Raw genomic sequence first — 13293 nt, 5'->3', positions numbered from 1 at the left:
TGGTCACTTCCAGCTTCAACATGCCGGGCTGTAGCTCACGTCCTGTGCAGCTGGTAACCCACGTGTGACACCCACCACAAGTCTTGTACGTCAGTCACATAAAGGCAGCCAGAGGCAAGCCTCATGGCTCGCTGGAAGCTTCCATGGTGACACTGGGTTCCAAGAGCTGCCACAAACCACACAAAGCCTATAGGCAGTTCTCTGCAGAAACTGCAGGTACAAAAACTCCCAGCCACAAGATCAAGAGTAAAAGCAAGATATGAAAGCCATGATCCTTAGTTGAGCTGGTATCTACCACTAGTAAGTCTGTGATGACCAGCCTGTTTAACTCATTTATGACTACTGCTGCCAAACCCCAGCTCTTCTCTACACAGTACCTGAAAACCATTACCTTCAAGGCTGATTACTTACTCTCCTTTCGGGAGATGTAAGCACATAAGCATAGCTTCAAAATTTGCGGGGGGCGGGGGGCTCCCCAGGTGGTGCTAATGGTAAAGAACCCACCTGCCAATGTGGAGATGTACATTTTTAAGAACCACATCCTTGCTCCTGATTAGCCCTCTGAACCAGAATAGAGCAGCACAGCTCATTCCTTGGCTGTCTCCGGTCCAGCCTCCCGACTCATGTAAGCGAGCTCTCCATTTACTTGCTTGTACATTTCATGGGTGACCTGAAAGGCCCGAAGTCCCAGAAGGACTATGTCACCACTCCATCCTACATGCCACATATCTAGGCAGGCGGCCCAAGGCTCCTTCCATCCAGGCATGAATCAGGATTCCTGGTTCTCAGGATACAGTGTGTCTCAGCAGTTTTCCCTGATGACTGGTAAGAAACGGTTGGGGTGTGCCATTCACTGCCTGCTCACCCTTCTGCAGTCTGGGCCCTTCCTGCATAGACTCAGACAACACTGGAGCAGACATCCATTGGCTTCCTGCTAGGCTATGATTCAGAGAGGGGTTTCACGAGTAGTACCCGGTAGAGAGAGGCCAGGAGAGCAGAGCTCCCAGTGAACCACTCTTCCTCATGCAGAGCAGCTCTTCAGAGAAATGAGTCTTTCGATTGGGTTTTCTGAAAGATGGGGGAGGAGGTGCAAACTCATGCCAAGGAGTTCCAGGCAGGTGAGGTAAATGGATGAACTGGGCGGGATGCGAGACAGACAACAGCATGATCACAACGAGAAATGGCGCCTGCCACATGGCCATTGTGCTGGGGAGGCGGGAGGGAGTGGTGGGGACTGTGGAAAACTGGAGAGCACGCGCTCTGGGACTCAGCCTCAAGGCAACTGGCTGCCCTGCAGGAAAGTGAGCCCAGGACTGCCAGATCTGACTTTTCCACGTCAGTGAGAAATCAAGTTTCACAAGAACATCTAACGTACAAAAGTTAGCAAATAATTAAAAAAAATTTAAAACCCCGTAGGCCATGACTTACGAAAAAACACTCTCCTGCTTAAAAAAATTAGTTTGCAAACCATCTTGTACAACCCTCTGACTTAGGGTAAGGAAACCCAGACTCAGAGAGGCTAGGTGGCTCGTCAGAATCACAGAGCCGGCAGGAGGCAGAGCAGGGACCCAGATCCGTCCCAGAGAGCCACGGGCCCTCCACCCTCGCTCTTGCAAGGGAACAATGACCGCGGGCACAGCTGTGGCAGGCCGGGGGAGAGGGGCGGGGAGCGGAGGCAGCGTGAAGGGAACAGAGGCCATTGGTACCTGCGGTCGCCTTGCTTGCTGGAGATCCCGAGTTTGGAGTGCGGAACGTCTGGGTTTGGGTGGCTGGAGGGGTGCGGTGTAAGAGGGTGGAGCATCGGACCACGGAGGCCGGAGCCTTTTTCCCCGACTGGTTCGTCTGGGTCTTCGCTGCCACGAAGCGTGGAGACGGGGAGACCTCTGGATGCGAACACTCAGAGCCTGTGTCTGGATCGTCCGGTGGCTCCCACCCGGGGGCGGTACCTGAGAGGGTCACGCTCTCAGTTGCCGAGGGCCCTTGGAGCTGGGCCACAGACCCCTACGCTCGAGGGTCGAAACTCCTCTCTGGCTACCACCTGGAGCCCAAGAAAGTCTGGGAGTCTAGAACCTTCTCCGGCTTCTCCCTGAGCGAAACCTGATCGCCAGCTTACACTCACCATTACCTGGAGGCCACTGACCAGTCCACAGGGTGGGTCATCCATAACCCTTGAACAGTCCAGGCTCTGAGTGTCTAAGAACTCGCTCTGGGACCCATGCTTGGGGCCTGGATGAGTCAACCCAGGGTCAAATGCACTTTCTAAAATGTAGGTCCCTAAGCCTCTTTTCTTCCTAAGGCAGGCTGGCTCAGCAGATACAGCAGACAACAGAGGCAGAGGCTAGCAGGGCCGGCTGGCTGGGGCGAGGCGGGGCTGGGGGACGGGATGAGCAGGGGGCAGCTGTCACCCCGTGGTCTCAGGGGCAGGGGCTGGTGGTGCTCCTGGACACTGCCTGGGGTGGGTGCTCTCAGGGGTCAGTGCTCAACCCGACGACCGATGCTTAAGTGCAGCAGCTCCTTGAAGGGCAGCTTGTGTCGCCGATTCCCAGATCCCCTACCTCCCTGGCTGGCATCCTTTGCAGAAGCTGGGCTTACTGAGGGCAGGGGTGTGTGTGGGGGGGCTGACCCTCAGGTGGTCTCCAGCTCTGGTGGTCTCGGGTGGCAGCAGTCTGCCTCCTTCACACGGTCCGGAGACATGGTTACTAGCGCTGGCAAGCCCCGAATGCGACCACAGTGCCACCTCCAAACCAAGAGGGGAGGCAGTGGCTTTAGTCCACTGCAACTGTCGCTGAGGTGAGAGCAGGTCAGGCAGCAAGAGAAGGGACCCCTCTGGGGCTGACCGGGGCCACAGGGCCCACAGCAGTGGGAACATCTCGAGGGCACCACCTTGCCACAGAGCCTGGCTGGGGCCTGAGAAGGACCCTGCCCTGCAGCCTGCCTCAGGGGAGAGGAGAGGCCTCCTTACCCCCGCTCCCAGGGCAGTGCCCACCCTGGGCACAATGCTGCGCTCGCCGCTGTCACTGCCAAAGAGCAAATGGGCGCTCTCTGTTCCTCCACCTCTGCCCATCCCTGGCCGGAGGTGAAGCGCAGGTCTGGAGAAGCAGGAGGCAGGGCCAGGTTCAAGGCTGCACAGGACTCAAGGCCCTGAGGTCGCTCACAGGACTCAGGCTGTCCCCCGTCCCTTTGCGGAGTCACTGCCTTCCCAGCACAGCAGTGGCCGGATGCCAAGAGCTGCGGGTGGGGAGTCCTTCAGTCATGGCCCCTAAGCAAGAACTTACCTGCCTCCCCTGAACTCGGAAAGAAACCCCCCAGGCTCAGACTGTGGAGAACACGATTGTCCTCCAGTACTCTCTCCCCAAGCCCCGGCCCCACGTTCTAGATTCTTACTTTCTCAATCAGGACCTGGAGAGGGGCAAGTGGGGAAGGACACCTACATAGGTCCTCTCTTTCCTCCTTTCCTTCCAGAGAAAAGGAACTTGAAGGCCCGGAATCCAACCGGAAGGTGGCTCATCTCACACTTTCCAATTTTTTTTTTTTTTGGCCACAGAATAAATCTACACATCAACCTTGAGGGAGATGTCCAGTGTCCCATCTCTGATTTCTCCCCCACCTCCCTGAAGCACAGTTTGGGGACCACAGCTCGTGGTCCTCTATAATGGAACCAGCACTGAGTGTGCTGTGAGCCCAGCCCACCTTTGAATTCCAGGTCAGTCACCTCTGACCTCCGTGGTCTTGGCCTCAGTTTCCCTACCTCAACTCTGCCGATAAAAGTGGGACACCCATTTCTGCACTACCAACCTCACGGGGATTTAACGAGAATCCACACAAGTCACAGAAGCACCTTGAATAAACTACTCTTCAAATGTAAACAGGTATTAATGGTATTTTTTTAGGATTAAAGAAATCAAGGCCCAGAATGGTTAATAAGTTTAGGGCCACACAGAAAGTCAGGGCCAAGATGGGACACAGTCCAATGCTGCCAGCTTCCCACGGAAGCCTTTGAGCAAGACCATGTGGTCCCCTTAGGCACTAACACATACTCTGGGCACCTTTGCGCAAGGGACAGAGAATTCTCGAGCAAAGAGCAGAGCACACTGCTTCCCGTCTTAGGGCCCATCTCCACATGCAGAATGGTTTCTAGGAGACCCTCTGGGTCAGATCTCATGGTCTTTGATCTTGCTGTCAAAACCCTGGCATCCATGTGTGAGCGCCCCTGCTCCCCTGAAGCAGGGAGCTCATGACACCCAGAAACACTTGCTACAATGAACCCTAGGGCATCACCTGCTTGCTTTGGCCTGGGACCTGCCCACTTCCTGCCCCCTCAATCTTCCAAGCTTCATGGCCTTTGCTTATGCTGTTCCCTCTGCCTAGAATGTTCTTCCCTCGTTTCTGCCTGGATCACTACTTCCGGCCCTACATAGCTCCACCTAAACATCACTTCCGTCGGAAGCCCTCCCTCATGCCCTACTTGGTCATGTATCTTTCAGTCCCCCTCTCCTCTTCCCTTCTAAGATCTGACCACCACCAATGGAGACACATGGTGTGATCTTTCAACCAATGTCTCTTCCCCCGATTATTATCCTGTATGTTCTGTGAGGGAGGGACTCCACCAGTTTGGTCCAACCAGGGCTCATTCCCTGACACACAGGAAGTGCCAAAATAAGAGATTTGAACAACATTATTAACCAACTTAACCTAATTGACACTATACTCAGGGAATGCTCTTCCCAACTCACTTTATGAGGCCAGCATTACTCTAAAACCCAATCAAGACAAGGACATTACAAGAGTGATGAGATGAGATGGTTAGATGGCATCACCGACTCAATGGACATGCGTCTGAGCAAGCTCTGGGAGTTGGTGATGAACAGGGAAGCCTAGCGTGCTGCAGTCCATGGGGTCACAGTCAGACATGACGGAGATACTGAACTGAACTGATTACAAGAGAAGTAAAGTACACTGCTGGTTGAAATGCAAAATGGCACAGTGTCTGACTGTTTCTTAAAAGTTAAACATACACCTATCATATGATCCAGACTAGGTACTTATACAAGAGAAATGAAAGCATTTGTCCATAGTAAGACACATTCACAGCAGCTTTAATTGTATTAGCTCCAAACTGGAAACAAGCTAAATGTCAATTCATAAATAAACAGATAAAGGCAACATGGTATCCGTATCTAGACAACGGAGCACTGCTATTCCTCAATCAAAAGGAATGAACTACTGATACATTTAAACATGGATGAATCTCTAAACAAAAGAAGCCAGACCCCACCACACATAGTAGAAAAGATTCCGTACTTGCAAGATTCTAGAAAATGTTATGGGCCATCTTCCCTGGTGGCTCAGTCGGTAAAAGAATCCACCTGCGATGCAGGAGATGTAAGAGACAAGGGTTTGATCCCTGGGTCGAGAAGATCCCCTGGAAGGAAATGGCAACCCACTCCAGTATTCTTGCCTGGAAAAATCCCATGGACAGGCAACAGCCCATGGGGTCGCAAGAGCTGGACGCAACTGAGCGACTAAGCCACCACTGCAGAACACGCGTAACCTGATCTGTAGTAACAGGAAGCAGAGCAGCGCTTGCCGGAAAGAGAGAAGAGGTGAGTGAGGGGCTATAAGAGGGCACGAGGGAACTTCCGGGGGTGATGGGCGGAAGCAGAGCAGCGCTTGCCGGAAAGAGAGAAGAGGTGAGTGAGGGGCTATAAGAGGGCATGAGGGAACTTCCGGGGGTGATGGGCATGTCCACCATCTTGACTGTGGTGATGGTTTCATGGACGCGTACACAGAACAAATTACTTCCTTTAAATAAGGTACTTTATTGGATGATGACATATTAACACCTCTGGTATCTTCAAAACACCAGAAGTATTTACTTTCTTGATTATGACCATGATTAATGGACCAGTGACTGAATCTGGGGCACTCTCCTAATCCTAGAACTGCAGTTTCCCACCGTTGAAGGGTCAGTGTTGGCAATGACAGTAAAAGCCAGGTACAACCCTAGGGAATTTTAGATAGAAGTAATCAGAAAACACATGCTTGATAACAGATTAGCTCTACAAGCTACCCTAGGTCTCAGAGTAGTTTAGATGCCTTTCCAAGAAAAAGAAGCTTAAAAACAGAAGTCATTCTTCTGGAGAAGCAGCATTCCAATCCTGTAATGTTTTTTAGTTCATTCCATGGTTTTCTGATAATCAATGTATTTTAATAAAGAACAGGGATGATAACTTAAAAAAAAAATCAATCCATGTAATTGACCACATTATCAGAATAAAAGATAAGAATCATAGGATCAGCTCAACAGATGTAGAAAAAACACGTAACACCAATTTATGACAAAAACTTTCATAAACTAGAAATAGAAGGTAACTTTCTTAACAGATAAAGAGGTATCTATGAAAACCTATTTCAGCTAATACAGTGCTTAATGATGAAAATGATCAGATTCAATGATGAAAACCTGAACCCTATGATTAGGAACCAGGCAAAGACATACACTCATTTCATTTATTCAACAGCTAACTGGAAGGTCCTAATCAGCATAATAGGAAAGAATAATAAAAGGAATACAGATTAGAAAAAAAGATGTACAGCAGTCTTTATTAGTAGATGACATGAGTATGTACAAGAAAAATTTCAAGAAATTTACAAAAAAGCTAACAGAACTAGTAGGCAAAGTTAACAAAATTGTAGGATACAAATTCAATATATAAAAATTAATTGTATGTAATAGCAACAAAACTGAAAATAAAAGAAAACCACAGTAGCATAGAAAAAAACCATAAAAAACTTAGATACAACTTAATGAAATATGTGCAAGACCTCTACTCTGAAAATATAAATTATTGCTAAGAGAAATTTAAACAGACCTAAACCAATGCAGAGACACACTATGTTCATGAACTGGAAGATCGAATATTATGAGGTCTATTCTCCCCAGATTGGTCCATAGATTCAGCATAATCCTAAACAAAATCCAAGAGGTAATTTTGTTGTAGCAATTGGCTAGAAGACTAATATTTATATTGCAAGGCAAAGTTCCTTGTTTCTTAAAAATACACAAAGTTGAAAAACTGGAAGCACCTGATCTAAGACTTAGAGTAAATAAGACCATGTTGGCATAAACACAGCCAAACAGCTCAATGGAACAGAAATAAACTCACACTTACTCATGTATTAAACTGATTTTCAACAAAGGTCCCAATGTTATGTAATATATAAAGGACACTCTGGTGTTGAAACAACCAGATATCCATATAGTACAAAGTGAATCTCAAATCATATCTCTCATCATTCACAAAAATTAACTTGAGATGGATCAGACTAAAATGCAGAAGTTGATAGTAGAAAGCTTCTAAAATATAATAAAGGAGAATATCTTCACTACCGAGGTAGACAAGGATATCCTGAGTAGAACTGAGAAAACACTGGTCATAAAAAATTGATAAATTAGATCATTAAAAATGAAAAACAGCTGCTCATCAAAAGACCCTGAATGAAAATCAACAGTCACACCAAAGACTAACAGAAAATGTTCATTATATATATATACTCAAAGCTTCAGCTTTTCCAGTGGTCATGTATGGATGTGAGAGCTGGAACATAAAGGCTGAGAGCCAAAGAACCAATGCTTTTGAACTGTGGTGTTGAAGGAGAGTCTTGAGAGTCCCTTGGACTGCAAGGAGATCAAATGAGTCAATCCTAAAAGAAATCAACCCTGAATATTCACTGGAAGGACTGAAGCTCAAGCTGAATTTCCAATACTTTGGTCACCTGATGCAAAGAGCCAATTCATTACAAAAGACCCTGATGCTGGGAAAGATTGAAGGCGGGAGGAGAAGGAGATGACAGAGGACGAGATGGTTGGATGGCATCACTGACTCAATGGACATGAGTTTGAGCAAGTTCCAGGAGATGGTGAAGGGCAGGGAAGCCTGGCATACTGCAGTCCATGGGTCACAGAGTCAGACACGACTGAGTGACGGAACAACAAAATATACATATATATATATATGGTAAAGAACCTGGATCTAGAATATATAAAGAACTCCTAGGGACCTCCTTGCTGGTCCAATAGTTAAGACTTCCAGCTTCCAATGTAGATGGCATGGGTTCAATCCCCCAGGGGAACTAAGATCCCATATGCCATGGAGTGTGTGGCATGGTAAAAAAAAAAAAAAAAGAACTGGTATAATTTAACAATAAAAACAACCCAACCAAAAAAATGGTCAAAACACTGCAACGGTTCCCAAAGTAAAATATACAAATGGCCAACAAGCAAATGAAAAAGGGCTCAACATCATTAGTCATCAAGAAAACACAAATTAACACCACAGTGAAATACCACTACACACTCACCAGACTACCTCGAATTAAATTGCTTCCTACCACCGAATGTTGGCAAGAATTCGTAGCAAGTGGAACTCCCATCCGCGGCTGGTGGGAGTGTAAGGTGCTATAGCCATCTTGGGAAATGGTTTGTCAGTTTTTAAAAAGGTAAACACGCTCTCCCCTATGACCTGTCAATTCTACTCACTGGAATTTATCCAAGAGAAATGAACACATATGTCCACGGAAAGCCTGGTACAAGCATTTCCATAGCAGCTTTATTCATAATTGTCCAAAGCTGGAAACAACTCAAATGAACAAGCAAATGGCTAAACAAACTGGTATTTTCATATAACAGAATATTGCTAAGAAGTAAAAAAAAGAAAAGAACTGATATAACAACATGTATGAATCTTCTTCCACCCACAGTCAGCCAACATCCCTCTGGATGCCCTCACCAGACCCAGGGGCTCTCAAGGCCTGGCCCTGGTTACCCTTGATGAAGCCATCAAGTACAGCCTCCAATTCCACACAGAACCTATGGACATACAAATCACTAGATCCAAAGGCCACTGGAGGGGCTACTTCTTGGTCAGATTTAAGAATTAGTCCTCTGTTGCATTTAGCCTAAATCTCTCACTCTGTATTTTAAACACAGATAATCCTAGAGTCTCTGGACTTCAGCAATAAAGAGATGCATTCAACAAACAGATGCAGAAAGACAGAGAGAGTCCACAATGGACAGAACAACAAAATGAGGAACGGAGAAAGAGAGGACAGCCCTTCAGGAGAGAAGTACCTGGATGTTCGGGGGAAAAGAATCAGGGAACAGATGAAGTACCCGTTCCCATCGTACCACCCGACACGTGATGCAGAGGAACTTCCTAGTTACAAGTATGGGCCTGGAGGTTGCTTGTCAGGGCTCAAAGCCAAGTCCTTCTTCTTATTAACTCCATGATCTTATTCAACTTGTTCCAAGAGTCATTTGGGGGAAAGAGAAGAAACAGGGTCCTCCAAAGGCTGACACCCAAGGGGCAGGCTGGCTTTGTAACTACCAGCACCGGAAGTGCACTTTGGGTGAGTAACTCTAAGTGCGCCCAGGAGAGCGCAGGTAAGCAGGCATCCATGGACAGCGGCCCCTTTCCCCGCCCATGGAAAGCGGGGACCTCAGAAGGCTCTGAGTGGTGGCGCTCAAGCCACAGCCCTGATGTCTCAGCAGCAGCAACACAAATGGGCAAAATGGATGGGTCAGTGCCCATCAAGCGGAAACTGGGTCCTCTCTCCCCCACTCGCAGGACCTTGCCAGGCAACCCACACATCCTTAGCCCGGGTGGTGGGACATGTTCCTCTAGTTGGGCCACTGCAGACGCCTGCCTGAGGGTCTCCCTAAGGAAGAGATGACTTGAACCCAGGCTCCTGGGCTGAAGAGACCTTGAGAGCTCCCACAGGAGGGAAACTTGAGCGCAGAGAAGGGAAGTGACAGACTCAAAGGTCACGCAGCAATCGGGCCAAGCAAGACAAGAATCTTAGGGAAGCTGGCTCCACCACCTTCAGGGGCTCTGAACACCTCTCCCTGCCCACCTGAAGGCCCTCAGGGGGTCACGTGCCTGTGCCAATATCAGGGCTCAAGGAGGGTCGGGCCTCCCACACTGTGGACACCTTGAACCCTGATGACCTTGCACAATCCCTCCCCCTTCCTGAAATCTTTCCACCCACTGACTGTGGAGGGAGATCCCCACAGCTCTGTTGGGACAAACAAAAGCAGAGATACTCCCAAAGACCTCGTAAACATTCCCCGCTACTGCCCTGCAATTCTGGTTAAGCCCCACCCTATCAGGACTCTGGTTGAGAACTGAGGGCTCATCTACTTAGGGATCTAAGGATATAGCACCTCTGACACCCAGTACGGAAACTGGCAAATCGGAATGGAAAGCCAGGATGTCCCTGTGGTAGGGGTCCTTAGAACACTTTCTCTTCCAGGCTAGGGGAGGAGGTGGGGATTGGGGGCCAGAGGCAGGATGGGGCCTGCCCAAGGCCACACACAAGCCTGTGACCCCACTGGAACTGATACCCGGGGCTTCTGAGGCCTGGCCTGGCACTCCTTCTGACTTCACACCCTTCCTACCTCCAAGGACAAAGCTGTCTCATCTGGCCAACCATGCTCTAGCCTGCATTTAGGCCCTGCATTGGTTCAGACTGAAGGTGCTGGCTTCAGGGGTGGGGACTCAGGAACCACATGATGTGCCGGTGCTTAGAAGATGGCATCACTGACTCAAGGGACATGAGTGTGAGCAAACTCCGGGAGAAAGTGAAGGACAGGGAAGCCCGCGTGCTGCAGTTCATGGGGTGCAGAGAGTCGGACACGACTTAGCAACTGAACAACAAACACGAGGTGAGGACAAGGCCCCTGAGGACTCGGGCAAGTGATGCCCACCCTTCCGCAGCCCAGATCCCCGTGGGCCCCAGGCCTCTGAGACCTTCGGGAGAGGTCTCAGGCTTTCCTAGCTTAAGGGTGGGACTTTTCCAGCTCCTGCAGGCAGGTGGCTCCAGGTCGGACCCGGATACCGAGACTGGCCCACCAGCACAAGTTGATCCTTGCTTTCGCCCTCCCCTGGCAAAACTCCAGAGCCTCAGCCTGTGGCTGGCTCGCCCCTCCCCCAAGCAGAGAAGGTACTCACTGATGGGGGCGTGTAAGGCCACGTGCTCCTGGTAGGGCGTGTAGTACTTGTACTGTTTTCCGCAGAATTCACAGGTGTAATTGCCGGTTTCTGTCCAAGAAGAGAGAAGTGTGGGAATGGGTGCCTGGTTCCCATCCAGAAGCAGCAGTGTGCTCCCTCCCCCCAGACTCCTCATTCTGGGACCACCAGGTAGAATCAGCAGCCCCTTTGAGTCAGACTGCCTGGGTTCAAATCCCAATTCCTCTATTTCAAGCTGTGCAACTTTAGGCAAATCTCTTAACCTCTCTGAGCCTCAGTTTTCCTATCTGCAAAATGGGGATAACAATAGGCCCACCTTATAGGGTTGCTGTGAGGATTAAATTTGTGTGTCACATGCTTAGAACAGTACCTGGCACACGCTGTCCTCCTCCACTGCTCCACCCCCAGACCCCGGTGCTCAGGAAATGTGTGGTGAACTGACTGCCCTCCAGTGCTAACCTCTTCATCACCCCCTGTTCAAGCCTTGCCCTCTGCAACAGCCACACCTGGGCCCCCTCATCTCCAGGACGTTCCCTGCCCCCAAACACCCCCCACCCCCTGGCAGAAGGGGTCACCTCTTCCTCTCGGGTCCCACCGGACTTCATCTTTACCTCTCTTTTGGCACTGCCTAACTTCTTTCTTCTTAAAAATTTCTGATGTAATATTGTTCACTGGGGGAAAATTATAAAATACTGATAAATACAAATACAAAATTTTAAATATAAGAGAAACTTCAATCATCTATAATCCCCCAAAGTAGCAGGTACCCCATGGGGTGGAGCGTTCACCTGGCCACTTGCCCTAGATCCGGCCTCTCACTCCCATCTCATCTCTCAGTGACATCAGCCGTCAGTCTTCTACGGGCCTTGAATTAACCGGCCCTGATCTATATGCTCTTGGTAACCTGGCACATTCAATGGACAATATTTTGTGGACATCTTGCTCAAATCAATAAGCATTGATCTCCATTACATTTATTGGCTGCCTGGTTCCCACTGGACTTTGAAATTTGCTGAGCCAGTCTCCTAAGCCAGAGGACACTGAGATTGTTTCAAAATTCCTTCCTTATAAAAAAAATGCTGCGATCTCCATCCTCGTAGAAATTGTTGCACATTTGCTCATTAGTTTTGCACATCACTGCAAAATAAAGATTATCCCTCATAATCTGTGCACAATACTTCTTCAGGATAAATTAAGGGTGTGTGTTTTTAAGGCTTTTGATCACCAAAGCACCAACTACTTATTGAAAGGTTGGGTCAATTTTCATCCCCATAAGAAAAATATGAAAATGACTGTTTCCAGAGTTAAGTACTATCATCTTCTTAGTGTGCCTGAGAGGGAGAAATATATTGCACTGCTGATTTTATTTTCCATTTCTCTGAGTTCTCAGGAAGCTATTTTTCAGGATTAATGAACTACGGTTTTTCTTCTTTGGCTTTCCTATTTGAATTTACAGTCAATGTTTCTATAGGCATGTTTACCTTGTTAAAATCGCTAAGAACTCTATAGATTAAGGACGTCAACATTTTGTTCTATAAGTTACATGTATTTTTTCTTCATTGGTTTCTTAGTCTGTTTACATTTTTTTCTTGGCATACAGAAGCTTTAAAAATTTTAGTAGCTAAATAATTTTTGTAACTGAATCACCAACACTGGGAAAGATATATTATTTGCTCTTTGTAGGCTTTTAAGTTGTTAGATCAACTGTTATTAATTGTCTTATTCAGACTATATAATCTTGTTTCTCTTCTCGCTCTGTCAAAGACTAAGTGTTGTGATCAATTTTTCCATTTGATTGTGTTTCTAAAATTATTTTGTATATTAGATATAATGTTGTTTGATGCAGACAGGCTCATAAGATCAAAACCTCCACTGTGAACCGGATCCTTTATTAATATCACACAATTTTCTAACACTGCTGCTGCTGCTTAGTCACTAAGTCATGTCCGACTCTTTCGTGACCTAATGGACTGTAGCCCACCAGGCTCCTCTGTCCATGGGATTTCCCAGGCAAGAATACTGGAGTGGGTTGCCATTTCCTTCTCCAGGGGATCTTCCCGATTCAGGGACTGAACCTGAGTCCCCGCCTTGGCAGGTGGATTCTTTACCTTTGAGCCACGCTGCTGCTGCTGAGTCACTTCAGTCATGTCCGACTCTGTGCAACCCCATAGATGGCAGCCCACCAGGCTCCCCCGTCCCTGGGATTCTCCAGGCAAGAACACTGGAGCGGGTTGCCATTTCCTTCTCCAATGCATGACAGTGAAAA

The 13293-nt window shown here is 48.1% G+C and overlaps 1 protein-coding gene across 46 annotated transcripts in view; it reads right to left on the bottom strand.

The window, feature by feature from the left end:
• Nucleotides 1-13293, bottom strand: part of ZNF618 (zinc finger protein 618) — a 200914-nt gene that overhangs the window by 34237 nt on the left and 153384 nt on the right. For 24 of the 46 annotated variants that reach the window (XM_086414570.1, XM_086414571.1, XM_086414574.1 and 21 more), the window contains 3 exons: nt 11639-11698; nt 11010-11099; nt 1707-1946 (listed from right to left, as the gene is read on the bottom strand). In XM_086414570.1, coding sequence (XP_086270696.1) covers nt 1707-1946; nt 11010-11099; nt 11639-11698 — 390 coding nt within the window. The remainder of the gene's footprint in view (nt 1-1706; nt 1947-11009; nt 11100-11638; nt 11699-13293) is intronic. The other 22 variants (XM_086414573.1, XM_086414576.1, XM_086414585.1 and 19 more) reach the window with 3 other exon arrangements.

Source organism: Bos grunniens, chromosome 8, assembly GCF_055505025.1.
Source record: "Bos grunniens cultivar Pamir isolate PY7600 chromosome 8, Bosgru_T2T1.0, whole genome shotgun sequence".
In the NCBI taxonomy this organism is placed as follows: Eukaryota; Metazoa; Chordata; class Mammalia; order Artiodactyla; family Bovidae; genus Bos; species Bos grunniens.
Note: the sequence above shows the minus strand (reverse complement) of the source record. Positions and strands in the feature narration are given on the sequence as shown.